Raw genomic sequence first — 23,738 nt, 5'->3', positions numbered from 1 at the left:
TCATCTCATTTTTTTAAAAAAAAAAAAGCTGCTGCGTTAAGTTTGAGTTTTACATTATGTTTACGTCACGACTTCTTCCGTGAGTTTATTGGCTGGTTGCAAAGCAGAAATCTGATTACTATCTGATTTATGTAGACCTGGAATTTCCCCATTATCTGATTACTCAAGTGTATGTAAACATTTTGATTGGATCACTGACAACATCAGATTTTCTGTAGTTATCGGATTATTAAGTGCATGTAAACGCATCCATGACTACAGTCTATAGTCATCCTGACCGAATATGTGTGCATGTGTGACCTTTACCTTTACCTTATCTTTTCCTAACATGTGACTGACACCAGCTGGTGCACAGACACACATGCACACACACACACACACACACACCACTCCATGCAGAGGCAGCTCTGGGCAGCACAGTGTGAGCGATGAATGTCCAGATCTGAGATTTACAGGTGAACTGACCCCTAGAGGTCATTTAGGTCCCCATAACACATGTCAACCTGAACTTAAGAGTCAACACGTCATATTTAAGTGACTGTTCCCACGCTGTGGGAATCAAGTGATTTGTGTGTGTGGACTGTGGATAGAGAAGCATGTGTGTGTTTAGACTTTTAATGTAATGTCAATGGTTTTGACCAATGACATTGCTTTTGCATTGAGACAGTGATTCATTAAATGTGCATGTTTTAGGCAATGTGGTGACCGTGGCATACCCCCCCCTGCTATGCTGGTCTGTCTGGCACCATACACTATAAGGAGAAAAGTATTTGGACACCTACACATTATACCTACGGGAGTGTTAATATGGAGTTGATCACTCCTTTGCAGCTATAAACAGCTTCCACTCTTCTGGGCTTTCTACAACATTTTGGAGTTTGTCTGTGGGAATTTTTGCCCGTTCTTCCAGAAGAGCATTTGTGAGGTCAGACACTGATGTTGGACGAGAGGGCCTGGCTCACAATCTCTGTTCTAGTTCATCCCGAAGGTGTTGGATGGGGTTGAGGTCAGGGCTCGGTGACGGCCAGTCAGTTTCTTCCACATCAAACTCACCCAGCCATATAGTGTAGGTCTGGTTCGATTGGCTTAAATTACCCACATCTTTACCTGTTGCTGTTACATGAGTGTTAGACACAAACATTTTTTTCATTATCACAAATAAAGTGCTGTGTACAAATGCCAGGGAGCTAACATTAGCTGCTATCCGCACACTCTTTAAACAGCGGAATTCCACAACTCTTCTGTGATGTACAAACCCAATCCCAAAAAGGTTGGGACAGGAGGTAAAATGCAAACAAAAACAGTCATTTGTTAATCGTCACTTACCAGGATTTAATTGAAAACAGCACAAAGAAGAGATATTTAATATTTTACCTCATCAACTTGATTCATTAATGTGACGAACCGGCGTCCTGAAATGACCCTTCATGAGCTCATCCTACTCAGTAACGTCACGTGAATGAATCACGTTCATCATCAGCACAAACTAACGAGCAGAACGAGCTTCGCTGAGAAGATAATTAACTCTGATCAGCTCTCAGCTTCATTATTAGAGCGAGACGAAGGAGAAAAAGGTGAGATGAGCTGCTTTTCCACCGTTTCAGGCTTTAACTTCTGTTTGGCGCTGCTGCCATGGTAACGCTGAATGATGGAGCAGTGGAAAAAAGCACATGAATTCAGATCTGAGGGTCACATTAAGGTCGCATGGCCACAAATCAGATACGTATCCGATCTAGGACCACATATGAAAGGTGCTCCGGTTGGATTTGAAAAGATCAGATTTGTGTCCACACAGCCCTGAAAACATCAGATCTGAGTCACATTAGGGCAAAAAATCAGATTTGGACCACTTCAGCCTGGTAGCCAAAAACTCTTCTATGCAAAGCGGAAGTCATACATCAACAACATCCCAAAATGCAGACTTCTCTGGGCTAAAGCTCATCTGTGATGGACTGAGACTGAGCGGAAACGTGTGCTGTGGTCAGAAGTGTCATTATTGTTTAAATATTAAAACTTCACAAAAACACGTGACAGCAGTTTAACTGGAATAACTACAAGTGAACTTTAAATTTGACCTGTCTTTGAACATCTTCACCAGGTGTAACTCTCCAATATGAGAACTGATCTGTCATTTTACTCACTACATCAATGTTCTAGGATAGGATGGTGCCTGAGAGTTCTGAGTCATGTGATCCTCCTCTGAATTTTGGGAGCACAAGAGTCTGAGTAGCAGGAGAGTCGGAGGGAGGCATGACAAATTGACTAGTCCAACATGTAGCTCCATTATCTTTTTGCGATGTAAACAGTGAGTGCGTTTACATGCACTGAACAATCATAATCAGATTTCTGCAGTTATCTGATTATTCAAATGGTCATGTAAACACCATACTCCGATCTAGGAGTCTGATTAAGGAATCTGATAAAGAGAGCTGGATTTTATCTCAGTAATCAGATTTCTCAGTGCTCTTACTCTGATTTCTTTCTGATTTCTCAGTGTGCGCATGCGTGAGAAGAGATGGCGGTGCAGGAAATAAGCAAGCACTGTTGGCGCGAGACGCAGCAAAACAATTTTGAAGCGTTGCTGAAACCAAATACATGCTTGACGAAATGAAAGATTTAAATATTTCTCATCTTCTAGATGATGTATGTTCATATTTTTGGTAAAATGGCACCTTTGAAAAAAAAAAGCAGCAGCATGAAGTTTGAGTTTTGCGTTACATTTACGTCACGTCTTCTTCTGTGAGTTTACTGACTGTTTGCAAAGCAGAAATCCGATTACAGCCTCACTCGTGTAGACCTGGAGTTCCCCATTATCTGATTACTCAAGTGCATGTGAATGTGTTGATCGGATTACCGACAAAATCTGACTGTCTGCAGTTATCAGATTACTAAGTGCATGTAAACACACTCAGTGTTTTAAATATGATGAAATGACAAACCACATGGGGAAAATCCAAGTCCATGACTTTTCTAGCACTTATTATTGTGCATAACTTTTCCAGGCCTTTAAAACTGAATTTCTATTTGTGTGCTCCTGCTGGTGTGGGTTCACGACTGTTTCTTTGCACAAAAAAAGCCACTTGCATGCTTATAGGACCCAGTGCTAATGGGCACAAGTGAATGAGTGGTTCAAAAGCAACATCCACATGATTTACTCTTCTCCATCAATATTCTTTCCCAACATGGCGATTAACACCTTTGAAGCATCTGCTTACCTGTCAGTCACTAGCCATATCTGATTATTCTGTCGTACCTTATGACAAAACTATATTTGTTGTAATGAGGCCTGTATATGCCTGTATGTTAAACATCTATTTATTTCTGAATATGAATGGTAATATAGTCTATTGGAATATTTAAGAAAGACATATTGGTGATTTTGAAAACTGAATATCGCCCAAGCCAGCGTGAATAAGTGTGCGTACCAGTGTTTTGCTGCTGTAGCTCTGTGTGCTGGTGACAGATCGTCTGCGACGGGTGGGGCTGCTGCTGTTCCGCAGAAAACCCAAAAGCTCTGGAGTGTCCTGTAGAGTGGAGGTCTGAGAGAGAGAGAGAGAGAGAGAGAAAGAGAGAAAGAGAGAGAGAGAGAGAGAACATCAAACACATCAAAGGCATAAGAGACATCTGTAAGTACAACCACAAACTTGAAGGACATGCTAACATAATTGCTTTTGTCCTGCACTGCAGACTTTTTCATTTGTTTATATGCATTGCAGGGATTTCTGGGTACTGTATGCAGAAACACAATAACAGGAGCCCTACAGAAACCATCCGAAGGAAACAGCGTCAGCACGACGCGTATTAATAGATGGCCTGCGTAACATCATGTGGTCAGCACACATTTGTGTTGTGTTCAGATCAAAGCCCTGAACGGCTCGTCTTTCTCCTCTGAAGTCACCAGTAAAGCAGCTGAAGGTCAAGACGGACTTTAACAGCTTTGAACCTCCAAGTATAGTGTGGACACACAATCCATTTAGGAGGCTTAAAACGCTTGTAATGCCTTATAACCACTGCTACGAAACCAGAAGGCTTCTGGGAAATAGCACTTACACTGCCTTTCACAAGTTTGAGGACCCTTTTTCCTTCTCTTGAAATCTGATGCCCTAAATTAAACTTTCCCTATTATTTTTCAATTGAGTAATATTTTGTATACTTGTATATGTACAGTATATGCAAAAGTTTGTAATTTAGTGTAAAATGATATTTATTTGGTTGCTAAGCACCTATCTGTTCAGAAAAAACACTAATATTACAATAAACACAAATAACATCAATACTTCCAAACCTCTTTTCAGGCAAGTATTATAGTCCCCCAATAACCGGTTTGACTAATCAGATCTTAATTATCGTTGCTGTTGGAACAAAACCTCATATCTCCATTTTTGTTGTTTTTTTGGTTTTTGACATTATTTGAAAATACCTGTTGACCTTTACATTGTGTGTAAATTTCATGATGAATGGACCAAAAGAAACGACCCAAAATGACTTGGAAAAACTTCTGGTTCCATTGACTTACATTAAAAGTAGTGTAGGTTTTTTCCTTCTCCTGTAAAGTTACCATTTTGGAGATACAAGGTTTTGTTCTGACAAACAGCGTTATGTTAATTATACTGCTGATGGAATTGAACAAATCTATGGAATTGCTCACAAGATATTTTTTCGAAAAGAAAGTCTTGCTACTTTTTACTGCATTTTTTTTTTACTGTGCTTTTTTGCATCCATTCGAAACGAAGTATCATGTTTTTACAAGCACAAATAGACTTATTGCCAAGATAGAAGGTTTTAAATAATGTGCACAGGTGCCTAAGACTTTATATGCCATACTATATACCATATTATATACCATACCATACGTACCATTGATTTCAGTATAAAAATATATCATATACACTCAACTGTACATGGTATATTTTTTTTTACTTCCTGTTCATCAGAGTATCTTCCTTGATATGAGGGGCTGGGTTTGTAATGATTTAACAGTTTTCTTTTCCAAACTATTGTTAAAATTTTCATCCTCTTCTGAATTCTGGGAGTTGGACTTTGGGAGCACATGAGTCTGAGTAGCAGCAGAGTCGGAGGGAGGCGTGACAAATTGACTACTCCAATGCGCAGCTACATTAGTTTATTTGCGATGTAGACAAGGTTTCAAATGTGATGAAATTGACAAACCACATGGGGAAAATCCATGAAGGTCCATGACTTTTTCAGCACTAATTATTATGCATAACCTTTCCTGGCCTGAAAAACCAAATTTCTGTTTGTGTGCTCCTGCTGGTGTGGGTTCACGACTGTTTCTTCTCTTAAAATGACACACACAAAAGCCGCTTGCATGCTAATAAGACCCAGTGCTAATAGGCACATGTGATATATGTTCCTAAGACTTTATATAACATACAATATACTATATTACATACCAGACCATATATACCATTGATTTCCATATAAAAATATACCACATACACTTTACTGTTTATGGTATATTTTCTAATTTGCACCTTCATGTTCAACAAAATATCTTCCATGATATGAGGAGCAGGTTTTGACTAAATAATGATTTAACACTTTTCTTTTCCGAACTGTTGTTAAAAGCAAAGGTGGTTTAATTTACTGAGAAGCAAAAAAGTGTAGCATTTTCTTTTATTCCCAAAGTCTTTTTAAATATGTTCCATCAATGTTGTAGTTTTTGCAAAGAAAAAATGAAAAGATCTAAACAGCTTTTTGTGTAATGTTATATGACACCGTCACTGCTGGAACAAAATACGACATCTACATTTTTGACGCTTGTTCTGAAGTTTGCAAACACCAGCTGGTCTCGGCATTGCATAAAAAGTTCATGATGAAAACAACTTGCATGCTAAAAGCACCCAATGCTAATGAGCGTGAGTGAGTGAGTAGTTCTGAAGCCACAGCCACGTTTTACTCTTTAGATCACTATCAATGTTCTTTCCAAACATGGTGATTATCATCTTTGAAGCATCATCATCTGCTTACTTGTAAGTCATTGGCGATATCTGATGATGAAATCTGATTATCTGAAAATTTAATGATCAGACCAAAAAAATTACCCAAAATTACTTGTAATAAAATCTTACATTGAAAGTTTTTGCTTCTGCTGTAAAGTTATTCAGATACAGGATTTTTGGGGATACAAGGGGGCGAAAGGTTTTTGTCATGCAGAGATGATATATAAGTAAACACAATATAAAGTTAACACCCTATTAACGTCATTAAGATTTTTTTTATGGGTTTCTTAGTTAAGCTCCTTTGAAACATCAATAGTAGTTCAGGCTGAAACCCAGCCGTTCACTCGCTGTTACTGTGACTCTGTGACCGTAGCCCTCTTGTCCAAATATGGCTTTTAAACTGGCAAATTTTCCACCTATTACAGTGGTCAATTTATCATGGAAGTCAACTGATTCTGAATTATCATTTACGAGCAAAACACATCACCGTTCCCAGCGAAGATCAGTGGATTGGCATACTACACTGGACAGCATGTTTTTGGCAAACTTTAACCTAAACTTTTTGTTTCTGAGGCTTACCAACGGTTTACATCTTGTGGCAAACCCTCGGTATTTACTCTGGTAAAGTCTTCATTGTTGACTTTGACACAGATACGCCTCCCTCCTGGAAGATGTTTTTCATCTGGCCAACTGTTGTGAAGGGGTTTCTCTTCACCAAAGAAAGAATTCTTCTGTTATCCACCACAGTTGTTTTCTGTGGTCATTTGGGCCTTTTGGGGTTTCTGAGCTCATCAATCTGTTCTTTCTTTTTAAGAAATAGTTGATTTGGCCACATTTAAGCTTTTCGCTGTCGTCCTGAGGGGTTTGCTTTGATTTTTCAGCCTAATGATGTCTTGCTTCATATACTTGTAAGTAAGATAATGAGGGGATAATACTAACCTAGACATGGAACAGTTGAACAACGAATTTATCCAAGGGGGGGGCTATGTATGAAAATGGTTGTAATTCCTACCCAATTTGCCTGATTTGGAAGTAAATATTCTCATTTTACATTAAAACTATGCTCTCTGAGCTCATATTCATTTTATTTCAGCTCCAATATGCTGTGGTAGACAGCTAAAATAACAATAACTTTGTTGATGTCCAAATATTTATGGACCTGATTGTGTATATTTATCTGTATGTTATGCTTTTTGAAAAGCTAGGCATCTCCAAACATTTGACAGTTAATGTACATGAGCAGAGATGTATTTACTGGATGTAATGTAAGCAAAAGAACTTCGTACTAGCAGCATTTTTGTGTTCGATTTGTGGCTGATTATAAACCTGAGACTACAGACTAACTTGAGACAATGGAATGGTCAAGAGAGACTGAAACTGTCCCTGTTTATGTCTATGTGAGTTCATGAATAAGACATAGACAAAGCAAAAGAGAAGGAGTTCAAGGCATCATGATAAGAAGGAAAAAAATGCACTTTTCCAGCAGCTGGAGGTGATTTTTGACTAAGCAGGCAGGCAGCTGGACCCCCTGTTGCCCCCAGAGTGGTGGGGACAACTAGTCTGGCCTTGACTGGACAAGAACCAGCCCCTCCTCCTACATCTCAGCCTTCACCTCCCCCTCTGGGAGAAAGCTTTCAGTTCTTAATGGGATAGTTCAGCCACAATCTCTAAAAAGCTAACAGCTACATTAGCACAATGATGATACTAGTATTTCCTATTGCGAAAATACTACTCATTACTATCAGGGTCATTCTACAGAAACGCCCACTTTTTCTGTCTATCTATAGGACTCACTGGTGTTACTGATCGTCATTGGTGTTACACATAAGAAAGGTAACACCAGAGACACTTTAATGAAAAATGCATTTTACAAAATGGCTGCTACAGAGCATCAAACCACATGTTGTCAATCATGGAACATCCACTAAAATACGTAATTTAATCCATTTGTATTCTATTTTTTCACAATTGTCTAAGAATAAAGTCGGTCACACCAGAGACTTCAGCTAAAAGTTTCATATGAAATCATGAGCTAAATGAGAAAATCTCTGATAACTGAAAGACACAGTGGACTCACTGTGAGCTTTTCTTCATAGATCCTCAGAAAATAGGTAAAAGGAAGTCAAGTGATGTCATCAGTGTGATTTTTATTTCAAAATAAGAGATTTTTTCTTACACGGTAACACCAGAGACACGACTCCTGAGAAGCTTTCATTATATATTTTACAATATTTACTTGCCATTTGTTTTCTTTATGTCGTTTAAATCATATATTTCATAGTCATGTATAGATTATTGCAGTTAAAATAGCAGAAAAACATGTTTTTTACTCCAAAATATGGCCTCAGCCTTCACACATGACTGTGGGGACGAGCTCTTCTGTGGTGCTTGGAATTCTAGATAATTGATTTAAAATCCAATATTGCTAAATTGAGGCTCAAGAAGGTGTGATTGTTAAACTGACTTTTTTATTTTAAAATATAAATAAATTGTAACCCCAACATGTTTTAAAGTGTAATATATCTGTAAATGCTAGGGACACAAAAATGAGTGTCCCTGTTTCCATAGAATGACTCAATAATCATTAAGACGTTTACGATTAGTGTACATTGTTAGGTTTAGCTTATAGGATTCTCTGGTTCTTGGATGAATATATTAATTTATATTTTGCATTTTTGCACATTTTTATTACATATATGTTTTCATGGCCAGAAAAAAAGTATGTTCTTTTTAAAAATTTCTAGATTTTTATTGTTAATAATAACAGCAGTAATGTTTTTTTTATTAATGTTTTATTATGGTATGGACTATTAGAAATAGTGCAAAGTTACCCTTTCAGAGGTTGAGTGCAAAACATTGTAAAGAAATATTGAGAACATGGTATTTCCGACAATTGTGTAAAACCTGGTAGACCAGCAAAACTGTCAGATAACCGAGTACTGAAAGCTTTTATCCTTGAGCGAGAGGAGCAGGTCAAACACCACTCCTGCTTCAGATCTGAAAATGTCAGAAAAATACTCTGGCAGATTTCTTTGAAACCCTGAAAGTAAGTCTTCTGAAAAAGAATAGAAGCTATAATGAAGACAACACACTAAACTTGTAATGAATTCTTGTTTTGACTGGGCGTTAAGTAAGTCTTGGCTCCTGTCTGTGTTCACACTTAATATTAACATCTGTCTTGAGTGATCTGATCGCAAGTGGACACTGAGACATATAGTCGTTTACACCTGGCATTTCCATGCATCTCAAATTTGTCTCCAGTGATCACTTATGGTCAGACTTTGTGACGGGAAGGGCACCACTGCATTGGTTCATTTATACTGGTTATTGCATGAACTGCAATTGCAACTCATAAACAAGGGAGAAGAAAAAAAAAGCAATGCAAAGAAGCTGATTTTGTCTCTGCTGTGAAGGCATAGCGAATCAACTTCCAAAGTGACTGGATCACAACACATCTCTGAGAAACACTGGGCCCCAGCTGTGCCATGTGCTGTTCATTTATAACAGGCTTAAACAAGATGTATGTTAATACCAGGTGTGAGTGGGGCCTCAGTGCTTTTGGGGGGGGGGTTCTCATCTTCATGTTCATCAGGCCACTGTTTTTGTTGGCAATACTCTGGTTATGTGCAGGTTAACTGGGTCTGAACCTGCATTTCTGGACAGCTGCTTTGGGTCCATGCTATAAAAAGTTCTATACAAATACTACTGAACTGAACATTTGCATCATCGGAGGAGAGTTCATTTGATCATATTCGATTCTTCTGTGCTTCAATAAGGGACTTATATGGTTATGGACGTGAAGTAGGTCTGCACTCCCTGGACCCGCGGGACCCACCACAATATCTTGCGGCATGGGACTAATTTTTCTGTGTTGTGTGCAGAAGCGGGTGGGTAGTCAGCCAACTGCAGGCGGGAGCGGGATGAAACATGCATATAGAGAAATCCCGCAAATTAATGAATGGCCTAAAAAGTGAAATGATCACTAAATTATACATTTAAACCATATAAAATTATAACATAAAACAATTCAAAGAAAAGAAGTCATCCTAAACAGTTGCGAAGCAATTGATCAACAACAGGCAAATTCTTGTAGCTTACAGAAATGTCCGAGCCTTCAGTCTGATGGTCACAGCTGCCAAGCCCAGCACAATACCAAAAAGAATGGTGTATAGTGAAGTTACGTAATAGTAAACCTGATGACCATGACTATCGTATTATTTCAGCAGAGAATTATGTATTTGTGAACAGATTATGTTAAATATTAGATGTACCAGGCCAAAAAAAAGAAAAAAAACAGTGAAGCACCTGACGGATAGCAGCTCAGCTCAACTATATCACTACTGTAAACAATTTTTTTTTCCCCCAGATTCAGAACAAAATCTAAAATGGAACCACCACTATGCAATCTAAATATCCTCATCTTCCACAATAAATATGGTTAAAATTGCAGGCAAACAAAAATGGCTTCATCTCTGTTTGGATGTGTGTGTGTGTGTGTGTTACCTCCAGCTCCAACGGGTTGAGGGTGCCGTTGGCGTGGCAATGGATTGGTCCATCAGTGATGATTTGCATGGCGTAGAGCAGATGTTCCTCTCGATGGCGACTGGGCCAGCCCACCTCCAACACTGTACCGCTCAACGAACTGGGGCCTTTGTTGTGCAACTGAGTCAGTGTGGGATTGGGACAAGAAGAATGACAGAAAATTGGATTAGTCAATCGGCTGGTGAAGGATCCATCCTAAAGAATGATTAGTCAGATGCTTACCACATAAGGATGGCTGTGGTTATACGAATATATGGATATCTGGGGCTGATCATATGGCCAAAGGTTTGTAGACACTTGACCATCACACGTATATGAGCTTGTTGGACATCCCATTCCAAAAACACGGGCATTAACATAGAGATGGCCCAACCATTAATACGGAGTCTGCCTGGTTCAGATGGAATAGAAAAGGCCTTCTCCAAACTGCTGCCACAAAGTTGGAAGCCTAAAATTATCTAAAATATCTTTGCATGCCGTAGCAGTAACATTACCCATCACTGGTCAGTGGTCAATTTCCTACTAACCTAAGCAGAACCAACAACAACATTCTTACAGCAATTGACAGGTATTAGAACGTGCTGAGCTGAAACCAGAGCGCAGTACTTAGCTTTAGCATCCAGCACTGCTCAGAATGGAATGCAACCTGGCTAAGCAAAACATGCTCACACTCCAAAGTCTGACATGAAGCAGCCGAAAAGCGTCTGGCTAACATTACAGCCAATTAAAACAATTATTAGCTGCAGGACAGGCCGCGCTCGCTGCGGCCCTTCCTCCGCGAAAAGAGGTCGACTCTATTTTCAAAGACAAACAAGCAATAAGAGAAATAATCCGTGACCACGGGACACGCTTTTGAAGTCCAGTTCTGCTATTGAATATCCTCTCTGTTCCTCTTTTTTCTTTGAAAGCTTTTTTTAAAGCCAGCTTCTCGTCAGTTAACTCTGGGTGGAAATCAAGTGGCTCGTCAAATTGAAGCCTGGTTTAGAGAGGTATGTGAAAGCATCCTATGGCTCTTTTACAATTCCTGACATCTGCTCACAGATAATGAGATTAGGTTGACTCTATAGCAATAGCTGCATTGGCCTGTGTGATTGTGATGTAGGAGTCTGTATCTATTATAATTCTTTATGAAATGATTCAGTGCATCACCAATTCTCTAAATTCAATTTATTTTGGTATGATTTAGAATTTAAAAATAGCAATAATACACAAATGTGACAGGAGGAACTACGTACATAGTGCTGGAACATAGACTTTAAAACAACACACCCAAGCCTGAAAATAGCCTGAGAATTTTATTTTGGCCAAAGTTTTCATTTGTGTTCCAAGGGACAGTTAGGGTTGGGTGAGGCCTAGTTGTATGAGAGGTGAGCCAATAAACTGAAGGTTGTAGGTTCAAATCTCAGGACTGCCTTGGTATACCTGGCTATGCTCTTGGGTGCTGCTCTGCTGGTGCTGCTCCCTGACCAGGTATAGTTATCATACTTTCACACTAGCAGGACACAAAGCGACAGGCGTCCAGTTATTTCCTAGGGGAGTACACGATTTGAAGATGCGACAAGCAGCAGTCAACCCAGCCACACAGTGACCCATCGAGTTGAAATTTTCTCAGCTTCATTTAAATGAACTATGATGCGGTGAAGCGACAATCTAAACGATTGGCTTAAACAAAATCCTCGGACCAATCGTAGACACGGGGTCTGAGGTCCCCAGCCTGGTCCCCCAACTTTTTATTCTTAGCAGCATTTCGTTCCTATTCCTAATAGTTTCATTCAAAATATGGAAGAGAAATATATAAACTTGGCAATATATATAAAACACTTGCTTGTCAGAGGCTCATCAGTGTTCATGCCCTCATGCAACAACAAGAGCTGCGCCCACAAATTTCAAGAGACTTGTCGCCTCCTAATATGAACATAAGGTTAGGCAACAAAATGACAAATTTCTCTTGTAGGATGAATAAAATATATAGCATTATAAAATATTTTGGTGGTGTTTAAAATATGCTAAAAAATAAGTGAATTTAAAGGCACATTTTAAAGCTACACTATGTAAGGTTTTGGGGGTTTTGGAGACCTCTCTGGTGGAAATGTGTACCTGCACCCAGCGTGAGCAAGAACATCTTGTTCCCTTCCCCAAGTAGATGAATCTGATGGTTGCAAGTGCGTTGGAAGAGTATTCAAAAACAACTCAGGCAAAACTTATGTATGCAAGTGAATTATTCACTATTGTAATTATCTCTTCATCGGCATAATATTGATTTTTCAAAATCTGACCCGACATATTATTTCAGGCTTTATGTACGGCTCACAGCAGCACACACATGACTCAGTAATGCTGCTTCTTTAGTTTTAACATAATCACACACAGTGCAGCTTTAACAGATCAGGGATTGGCTAAAATAAGTCTGATTTCTTTTTTTTTGTTATTTCAGTCCCACTTTACATTGTCTCTAATAACTGTGTAGTTACATGTGAACAACATATGCAACAACAATGTAACTACTAATGATTGAGTCACTGTTACAGACAGATTACAGAAGTACACCTTGTGTAATTATACCTGTGTATCAACTTCAGTTTTACCTCGTAATTACACAAGTGTATTTTAATAGTTGTAACAGCCTATTCTCTCTCATGTAATTACACAAGGGTAATAACACAAATGTAATTACACCTGTAATCAGACTGGAACAGCAGTTTCTTTTAGAAGTTTTTTTTTTTTCCCCAGCAGTAAAAGGAAGGATGTAATTACTTACATTAAGGCATTACTTACACTGTATCTATGTGTGACAGCATGGCAGACGTCCCTTATCTTAACATTTAACTTCTATGACATTAATTAAATGTGTTACCTCCAAAGCAATGTCTATATTACCACTCCATTATTACACAGTAACTACATAACAACTACACAGGAACTGTCCACATTTTAAAGTGTAGCTTTAACACTACAGGAAAGTTCCTGTGTAGAAGACACACATGTGTAATTACATGAGGCAAAACTGAAGTTGATATACATGTGTAATTATATGGGCTGTACTTCTTTAATCCATCTGTAACAGTGACTAAATTATCAGTAGTTACAGTGTTGTTGCATATGTTATTAATGTGTAACTACACAGTTATTAGAGACAATAGAAAGTGGGACTATCTAGAACATCACTTTATGCAAATAATACAAACAATTATACTAAAATAATGTTTAGTGGACTAGTACTCATCAGTCTAGCACATCTTACCTTAATGTTGCTGTATTATCTATGAAAATCTATTGAAAGGATTAAATCAGATCTGAATCGGACAATACTCGACATTTAAGTACTGACTGGAGGGCAAAACTACTGGATCTGGACAGCCCTAATTTTACCACATTAATTCTATCACTCGACTTTTTACTGAACCTCTCATATTTCTTTCTAAGTAACCCAAAACAACTACAGTTCCAATGAATATAAAACCATTTTTACCTCTACTACTTATAGAAATTAATTAAACTAGAAACACTATAGTTATGATTACCTTTATACCACATATAGCGCATTATTAAAACTGGTATCTGTGGCACTTGTAAGCGGCACTTAGCTACACAAATAAATGGAAATTCCCCACAAAGCCAGGAATACAGACTCGCGTGTGTGAGTGTGTCTGAGTGTTTTATTAGTGGTCTGGACTCCTTTGATCAGGCTAAAGTCTTGTGCTGTTTACTAGCTCTTTTAGTTTAGCAGGGCATGCTAGCTCCACTGATGCTTCTGTTTAGCTTCTTCCTCTCTTGTTATTTGGTTCTTTTACTTGCTTTTCCTGCTGAAGCAAATTGTTCTCACATGTGATGCACTTCCTCCTGAGCTACTACCACCTCTGGGCGTGTGTGTGTGTGTGTGTGTGTGTGTGCAGGGACGGTTTTGGCACTAAGCAAAGGCAGGCAGTCGCCTAAGGCCCCCATGTGAGAAGAGCCCCTTAAAAATGCAAATTAGACAAACCTATTCTAAAATATATGTACACATTTCAAAAATAGCTGCTATTATTTCAATGCGGCCTCACATCCTTATCATGGATATAATGGACCACTCCATGTTGTTACGTGATGTCAAACGATTCATATCTTTTATATAACCTTTGATAAAGACTAGTAGGAACAATGTAATTAAGAGATAATCAATAGAGAGGAGGTTCTTCAGTGCCCTGAGGAACGACAAAAGAGGGAGGAAAGCAAAAGGTTTGTCGCTACACTACCAAAGCTAACCTCATTTTTCAGTCATAATGCTACATAATTTGACTCAACTAGTCTAAAAATGTGCATCCAGTCAGCCCCATTCCTGTCTTTTGCCCAGAGTCATGGACTCACTAAACCACCTCTGTGTTTGTTTGCGTATGTGTGTGTGTGTGTGTGTGTGTGTGCGTGTGTGTGTGTGTGGTACCTCATAGATATGTTGGACCTGAGGGCCGATGTCGTCTTCTCTGACTGGTTTCTCTTTAGGCTCCCAGCGAGGGAATGGAAGAACCACTTGAGCTGGTAGAGAGACACTGAAAGAAAGAGAGAGAGAGAGGGCCATTCATTTAAGTGCACACATATTCTTCAGTGTTTTTTCAGACATTCCTGTAACTATTGTTAGCGCACAAGCTAGTACTGTGACTTGACTCAACAGTTTCTTTTAATTGGCTGAATTTAAAATGGACAAATATACAATATAAAATATTAAATGTGTCATAACCTTTGCATATATCACATTTAATGTGTTATATTTCCCTCCAGTATGCTAAGGTCATAAAAAAAAACAGTGACTGTGTAATAAATTGTGCGGAGGTTCTCTGTAGAGGACGTGTTCACTTATTCACACTTATAAAATCACCAAAACGTCCAATTGTCATGCAGCCCTCCAGCTCAGACTCACACTTGGACTCCATTTCCCAGCATCCAGTTGGAGATCACATGACTCTGGAACTTTCTCATTCATTCTCGTTCATCCCTATCACCGTTCACAATCACCTGAATACTGCTGTTTAGCACCTGTTCTCTGTATCATATGGCCTCTGTAAGGCCAGGCCTTAGCATGGTCAAGTTGCGAGATGTTGTTTCTCTAGTAGAACTACTGAGCGTTTCTCTGTTTTAACCTTTTTCTGGATTCTCTGACGTTGCCTTTTGGATTTTACCCTTTTGATCTGGTTGTCTTGGTTATGTTTGTATTCTTTTCCTGATTGTGTTTTTGGATCTGACCCACACACGTTTAACGACTACGAGTATCGTCAAACTCTTTTCAAGCAAAGCCTCATTCGCTGAGTTTTACTGCAAACGTCTGACTGGTTCTTGACAAGGGTGCCCAGACTTTAGCAAATGACTGTATATTCTCAAATGATATTCCTCTAAAACTTGCTCAGTTCTTCACCCTAGATTATCAGAAAACGGATAAACCAACATGTATTGAAAACGTGGAAAAGCTGGGCATTGGAAAACTTTTGTGGGGCAGCGTTTGAGGGGCAGGGCCCTGTATTCATCTCTACTGAATGAACGCTGTTTTACTGAAGCTTCTGTTGTCAGTGTGATGTATTTTTTCAGTTTTTCCTGTTTTTCTGCACTTTGGCCACTAGCATGTAGTTCATCACTGGCTCTCAAAAATATCTGTGTATGAGCGGAAACCGGAAAGCAGTTCTGAGGAAATCCAAACACTACACCATTAAATTCACAAACAGAAAAAAATTTTACTTATTTAGTCCTCACATCTCTGTTTGGGACCTTTTTTGATTTCATCACGTGTCTTACCATCATTACAGCTTTCCATCTTCACCTATTACTTCTATTATTTATAACTACGTTGTATTGTCACCATTGGTTTATTTCACTCTGGACTAAATGATTCTAGACCTTCTCCACTGGGGTTAACTACTGTTAGCGAACAGGATACAGTTTAAGATACAGCTTATGTTAAGCTAACAGCTTTTAATCTTTAGTGTGCACGTTTACTAGGTTAAAGCACTAAACCTGCGTTATCTAAACCTAATTTGCAGTGTTGCTACTCTACAAGTAACAAAGTAGTTGAAGTTGCTCTGCTACATGGAGGCTAACTTTGAGAGAAATGCAGCTACCCAGATAGCAAGCATACATCAGCATGCTGACTTGATAAGGTTGACACTCCTCTGACTGTACGCGGCAGTTGATGCACCCTCATACCACCAAGATTACTGTCCTGCCTACAAACAACTGAGAGCAAAAAATGAATATCTAGGCCTAATATAAAAGAATTTTGTTGAAAATGTTGCTAGCACTGTGCTAGAGTGGTTAAAGCTTCTATTAATACTTTATGTATGGTATTGCTGTTAAAATGATTTACCAAACTAATTAACAAAAGATAAAGAAAGAAATGAAGGAGAGATGAGTCAATTGACTGTGAGCGGAAAATGAGCGCTGAAAATTTGCACTTTGTCTATTACTCTGCTAAACCACCACTGGGAAGGGAATTCGCTAAGCACAAAGCTGGTGGGCCGCCAGTTTTGCTGTCAGTGGCCTGCTATCCGCTTGCTATCTGGGTAGCTACAGTACCAGCTACAATAGGCTAATTATTCCACACTATTTTTTACTTTTCAACTGTAATCTGTAGATTTTATCCTCTGTCTTTATCCTTTAAGCACTATTAGGCTGTCAAAGAGCTTTCTGTCCACTCCTTTCTAACATTTTAGATGCGTTGCTCCAAAAAATTGATAAGAATTTCAGCGAGTAACGTTAAATTATCTAGCACTGCCACTGAAAACTCCACAGACATGCTAGGCTGAAAAGCTCATTGGAAGCGACAGCAGTTTGTCAACACTAATAGCTTCCTGCCTACTTGTAGGATCGCTAGTATCTATCACTGTTCATTTGTTAAGCTTTCTATTGGTCAGACACCAAGGTCAAATATAACTTTTATAAAGTTCCTGTATCTGGGATAGGAGGTTGTCTTATGACAGTGATGATAAAGAGATAGAGAAGTAGCAAGAAGGATAACGTCTACTCACCCTCTGATATCCACGTCCGCTCTTGCAACAACGTTCAAAGTCAAATTCACAGGGTTACTCTTCGAATTGTCTTTATTGGAGCTGCAGGACAAAAACAGAAACATGAACATACGTTAGTATTCCTACCTTTACTGTACGGCAATGGTTAGAGATATGGTTAAACTATACCAGAGACATTATAAAGGAGGAGACAGGTCACTGGGTAAAAAGAGGACCATTTGACCCGCCCAGAGAGAACGAGGTCAAATATACCAGAGACGTTATAAAGGAGGAGACAGGTCACTGGGTAAAAGGAGGACCATCTGACCCGCCCAGAGAGAACGAGGTCAAATATACCAGAGACAATATAAAGGAGGAGACAGGTCACTGGGTAAAAAGAGGACCATCTGACCCGCCCAGAGAGAACGAGGTCAAATATACCAGAGACAATATAAAGGAGGAGACAGGTCACTGGGTAAAAAGAGGACCATCTGACCCGCCCAGAGACACCAAGGTCAAATATACCAGAGACGTTATAAAGGAGGAGACAGGTCACTGGGTAAAAAGCGAACCATCTGACCCGCCCAGAGACACCAAGGTCAAATATACCAGAGACGTTATAAAGGAGGAGACATGTCACTGGTTAAAAAGCGGACCATCTGACCCGCCCAGAGACACCAAGGTCAAATATACCAGAGACGTTATAAAGGTGGAGACAGGTCACTGGTCAAAAAGAGGACCATCCAACCCGCCCAGAGACACCAAGGTCAAATATACCAGAGACAATATAAAGGAGGAGACAGGTCACTGGTCAAAAAGAGGACCATTCGACCCGCCCAGAGAGAACGAGGTCAAATATACCAGAGACAATATAAAGGAGGAGTCAGGTCACTGGTTAAAAAGTGGACCATCTGACAGACCCAGAGAGAACGAGGGTCAAAGGTTAGCTAGGAAACGCTGTGCATCAACAACTGAGCTGCCGTTTCTAACTGTACACCAGCAAGGTGGGACTACAAGGGAGGCGTTTCTAATAAAGTGGCCAGTGAGTGTATATAATATGGTTATATGATGAAGGCAGTGTAACTCCTGACTGAAAGTTACTGTCCTACAGACGTCTATGGAACATTTAATGTGTACGACGCTGTGTCTGCGACAGGGAGAGGATGCATGTAGAGTGCATGGGTGCGGGCTGTGTGCGGAACAATGGAGTTTTCAGGAAAAACTGTCAATGCGCCAAAGTTCTCCATGTCAACTGTCTCGCCGGTCATTGTGCTGGGAAAACCGCAGTATCCCAACCGAACCACACACACTCGACCAAAACATCACTCTGTCTGAAACTTACAGACCAGCGCTGTCAAAGCTAATGTCTTATAACATGTTACTGTGCTAAACTATTACCAATTTTTTAAACACATTTTTCTAGTTTGACCCTTCAAACTGTCTGTAGTTCCACCCTAAAGCTCAGCTGCTCCAAAAAACAACAAAAATAAAACTTTCTTTAGGGTCAACTTTGATTAGACAAATGCGATTAATCACAATTAAATGCACAAAAGAATACGATTAATCGTGATTAACTACATAGACTATTGTGATTAATCACAATGTTTGACAGGTTTATTAAAGTTAAGTGCCCACACTCTCTTTAGGGTCAACTTCGAGTAAATAAGACAAATATGACTAATCGGGATTCATTACAGAACAACAATGCGATTAATTGCGATTAACTGCATCGACTAATGTGATTAATTGCAATTAATTACTGAGCTTTTGACAGGCCTATTAAAAACGTGCAAAAGCTAGGTGCCCCCATTCTCTTTAGTGTCAAATAAAGTGGACGTTTCTATAGAATCTCTATTTTTGTCTTTTTCTGCCTGTCTCTCTCTCTCTCTCCATGTCTCTTTCTCTTTACATCCTTCTCTCTCTTTGTCTTACAGTCTACGTCCCTCTGTCTCTCTCCATGTCTCTTTCTCTCCCTCTCTATCTTACTGTCTATGTCTCACTCTCTCTTTGTCTGTCTCTCTCCATGTCTCTTTCTTTCCTTGTCTGTCTCTCTCTCTCTCTCTCTGTCCCTCTCTCTCTTTTTGTCTGTCTCCCTCTCTTCCTGACTCTCTCCCTCTGACTGTCTATGTCCCTCTTTCTCTCTTTGTCTGTCTCTCTCTCTCTCAATTTCACTCTCCCTGAGTCTGTCTAGCTCTCTCTCTCCTACCCTGTCTATCTCTCTGTCTCTCTCCCTCCTTCCTTCTCTCTCTCTCTCTCTCTCTCTCTCTCTCTCTCTTTCATTTGTTTCTTTTCAAGGTAAAAAAAATCATAGGGAGAAGACATGTAGCTAACATAAGCCACCTGGAGAACTTTCCATTATCTCGACACACACACACACACACACACACACACACACACACACACACACACACACACACACACTCCCCACTGTGTGACCCGGCCTTGCTCTGTGCAGTGGAGCAGTGTTTGGGGTCTGTGATTAGACCCTCAGGGAGGCACCCCCCAACCTAGCACACTGCCAGCCTCCTCCAACAGCCACACAAACACTAAACCAACATCCTCTCATAAACACTCTGACTGTGCACGCACGCGTGTGTGTTACAGAGTGTAAGAACAAGAACCAAAGCAGGACAGAGTGTTATTATAACACACTCTTAAACACCCCCCTCAGAGCGCAGACAAGGACAGGCAACAGAGCGAAGACTCTTTTTGAACACGTGTGGGTAAAATATCTCCTCTACTGTTAACAGTACTATCAGTTTAAAGACGAGAGTCTGCACTTCTGACTGAACTTCTCTGCTATGCTTTTGTTTTTATAGCCAGCAACTGCAACTTCTAATGGTTAATAAGGAATGATTTCATCGTCAAACTGTGATAACGTCACATTTTAATGTTTTTTTCTGTGAATAAATCCGACATTCGTGTCTTATCGTCGTGGTAGATTATATTTTGAAAGTTTCCATATTTCATTACCTTATTATCAGCAAGACCACGTTAATATATGCTCAGTGTAACTCTTTTTCCCCGACAGTACATGGTTCGCCGTTTTTCCTCACAAAACCGACAAAAACACTGTGGTGGCAGAGCGGCACTGACGTCATTAACAGGCTGGCGGTGCATGTCAGGCTGAGAGTGCATGTCTGCAGCCAGACCCTTCTCCTTAAACCATTCAGGAGTTTAATCCACCTTTGGGCCAAAAAAGTTTCAGTGTGTTTTAACAACAGTTTGGAAAAGAAAACTGTTAAATCATTATTCGGGCCAAAATCAGCCTATCAGACCAAGAAAAACACGCTGATGCTGTCTTATGTTCATAAAATCTTCTAAACTGAAAAAAACAGTGAAACTCAAACATTATTATGACTTTTTTTTTTAAAGGAGTCAAGATGTCGGTGTTGCTGAGTGGTGCGACCATCTAAGCGTTGGCCCTATCAGGAGATCATAGGTTCAATCCCTGGTGATGCCACAGCCATTCGTGGCCAGGAGTCCAAGAGAGCACAACTGGCCTCTCTGGGTGGGTAGGATGCCTCCCCCCGAGTACTCAGTGTGATGCTAGCCAGCGCAGGCATCTGTTAGCTGATGTAACAGATCTGGTGGTTGGCGCTTTCCTTTCAGTGCTTTCCTGGGCTAGATGTTAACTGTGCATCGACAGATGAGCTACAGCCTCTAACTGGATCTACAATGGAGAGGTTTCTAAAATGATGATGGCAGTAGGATTTGGACGAAAGGGAGTTGTACCTGAGCACCTGCAGTTCAAAGCCAATGTGAGCATCAGCGTCCTCCAAACGCCTCACAGAGAACCGCAAACCAATGGACACCTAGAGAGACGGAGGGAGAAAGAACACCACAGTTATTGTGCAGTTAAATGCAATTAAATAATTACATTATTTATTACATTTACATTTGATTTATTCCAGATACTGAGCATATATGTCTGCTGGCTTGATAAGGTCAACACCCCACAGACTATTTGCCACTGTTGGTCCACCCTTGGACCACCCAGATTACTGTCCTGCATAAGATAAGTTGAATTTTGTCTAATACTCTGCTTAACCACTGGTGGACCCCCCAGAAAACGCTGAGTAAAATGCCAGTGGATCACCAGCTTTGCCATCAGTGGCCCAACAGTGGCTCAGTATCCTCTTGCTATCAGGGATGTTCTGTATCAATGTCTCAAGTCTGCTCATCTGAACTGTCAAAAAAAGGCAAACTTTTCTTGCCACCAAACAGGATTGTACACTGTACCAGCAGTACAGTTCAAATGATTAACAAACCAAACATAATCAAACTGAACACACTAAGAAGTACCCAGTGCACGTCTCAGCACCGACGGAACAGGGGTTCTCAAACAGGTCTCCCCAGATGGTCCACATTTCTGCTCTGTACTCATGTGTTGCAAGGTTGGGGTTCCCTGAGGACCGGTTTGAGAACCGCCATGCAAGGGCCTCCATGCAGTGGAGCAGGCAACCATGTGGTGCACAATGAACCACGCAAACTTGAATTTTGTTTTTTGGTTGTCGGGAGATTGTAAGTTTGGCTCCAGCATAACTGGCCTCACTCTCTCTGGGTGGGTAGGATGGCCCTCCATCCTGCTCCATCACTCAGTGCGATCCTAGCCAACATGGGACTCTATTAGCTGGCGCAATAGAACTGGCAGTTAGTGTTCTCCTCCAAGCGTGTTGAGCTGTCCAGTGATGTTGCATTTAGCGGCAGTTTTGAAAAGATGCACCAAAAGGCTAGCACATGCTGCAACCTCTGTGCTTGGTAACATCTTGGTGGTGTGATGGGGGCCCTAATCAGGAGGGGAACTGACAGAAAACGGGAGAAAATTGGGTAAAATATCTTCAAAATTGCAAAACATCGAAACCTGATCGAAACCCGAGATGCTTGCAGACATAATTTCTCAGCCTCAATTAGAACATGATTTTGCTTTTATTGGCCTTAGCTCTGACTTTCAAGGGTTAAAATGACATCTGTAAGTGACATAAGAATCCCCACAACCCCCTCAAGCACCCAATGCCAAGGCTGGCCCCCCATCCCACCATAATTAACAAAGCAGTGCTGTTTTACAAGGCTGGGGTTGGGGGCGTTTTGAAGATCCTTACTACTTTCTGTATTGGGACAAAAAGTTGTTTCCAGAATCGACTCAATAACAAAGCAATTTCCTAAAGCTATGACATTTCACTTGCTCAGAAAGCTATATATACCACATCCCCCTCTCTCTCACTAACTGTGCCCATATGTTGCAGTTCATTAGTGTGCCTATGATAATGGCTGTTGGGATGCCTAATGAAGGCCAGCTCTGTGGCTAAGGGCTATACTCTAACTCAAAAACGCCCGTAAAACAGGCTCTACAAAGTCTGCCTCATCACAGAGGGGTGAGAGGAACAAGTGCCGTTAAACTTTAAAGAGAGAGAGCCAGCCGCGGAGCCTCTCTTTTTGTGGTCGCACGCTTTCGGTGGGGGAAAAAGAGAGAAAAGTGCCAGAGAGCTGGTACATCACAAACGTCCCGCACTGGAAATGAGGACCACGTTTGTGCGACTGCGTGGGGCCAATGTAAAAGCGAACTTCATCAAAGTTCAGGCTTTACAAGGATCATATAGTTCCGCGGCAACAGTAATTGCCCAATTATGCTGATGAGATGACTACATTTGAATCACAAAAGTCTTTACGAAACCCAAAACAGATTAGCATGTTTAACGTGGGAAAATGCAAAAGACGCTTAAATCGAACTGGGTTTTCCACAAGAATGAAGTTTATTGACTCACCAAAAGCAGTTTGTTGGTACAGCATCCTTAGTTTATGTATGATCACAGAGTAAATACACTGACTGGCCACTTTATTCAAAACACCTACCCAGGGTTTAAAAAGAGGGGGGTTCGAGGGTGTCGGGGGAACCCGAAGACAGAGAAAATAAATGTTGTTCCATGTTATACACCAAGAAATAGAGTTTTGTTAATACGGAATTTTCAATTTAGGCTGTTCGACAACATGCGATGGGTAACATTCAAACTAGTCTAGATGTGTTTTTAAGGCTACGTTCACATTACCAGGTTGAAGTGGCACAAATCCGATTTTTGCCCTGATGTGACTCAGATCTGATGTTTTCAGGGCTGTGTGGACACAAATCTGATCTTTTCAAATCTGACCTGAGGCACTTTCATATGTGGTCCTAGATTGGATACATATCTGATTGCTTGTTCTGCTCGTTAGTTTGTGCTGATGATGCACGTGATTCATTCACGTGACGTTACTGAGTAGGATGTGCGCC

General features: G+C 40.3%; 1 protein-coding gene across 1 annotated transcript in view; it reads right to left on the bottom strand.

The window, feature by feature from the left end:
* itga8 (integrin, alpha 8) overlaps nt 1-23,738 on the bottom strand; it is a 154,880-nt gene that overhangs the window by 11,939 nt on the left and 119,203 nt on the right. The window contains exons 23-27 of the mRNA XM_036558569.1: nt 21,206-21,285; nt 17,492-17,572; nt 14,923-15,028; nt 10,467-10,625; nt 3,426-3,539 (exon numbers count right to left, since the gene is read on the bottom strand). Coding sequence (XP_036414462.1) covers nt 3,426-3,539; nt 10,467-10,625; nt 14,923-15,028; nt 17,492-17,572; nt 21,206-21,285 — 540 coding nt within the window. The remainder of the gene's footprint in view (nt 1-3,425; nt 3,540-10,466; nt 10,626-14,922; nt 15,029-17,491; nt 17,573-21,205; nt 21,286-23,738) is intronic.

Source organism: Colossoma macropomum, unplaced genomic scaffold (assembly GCF_904425465.1).
Source record: "Colossoma macropomum unplaced genomic scaffold, Colossoma_macropomum, whole genome shotgun sequence".
In the NCBI taxonomy this organism is placed as follows: Eukaryota; Metazoa; Chordata; class Actinopteri; order Characiformes; family Serrasalmidae; genus Colossoma; species Colossoma macropomum.
Note: the sequence above shows the minus strand (reverse complement) of the source record. Positions and strands in the feature narration are given on the sequence as shown.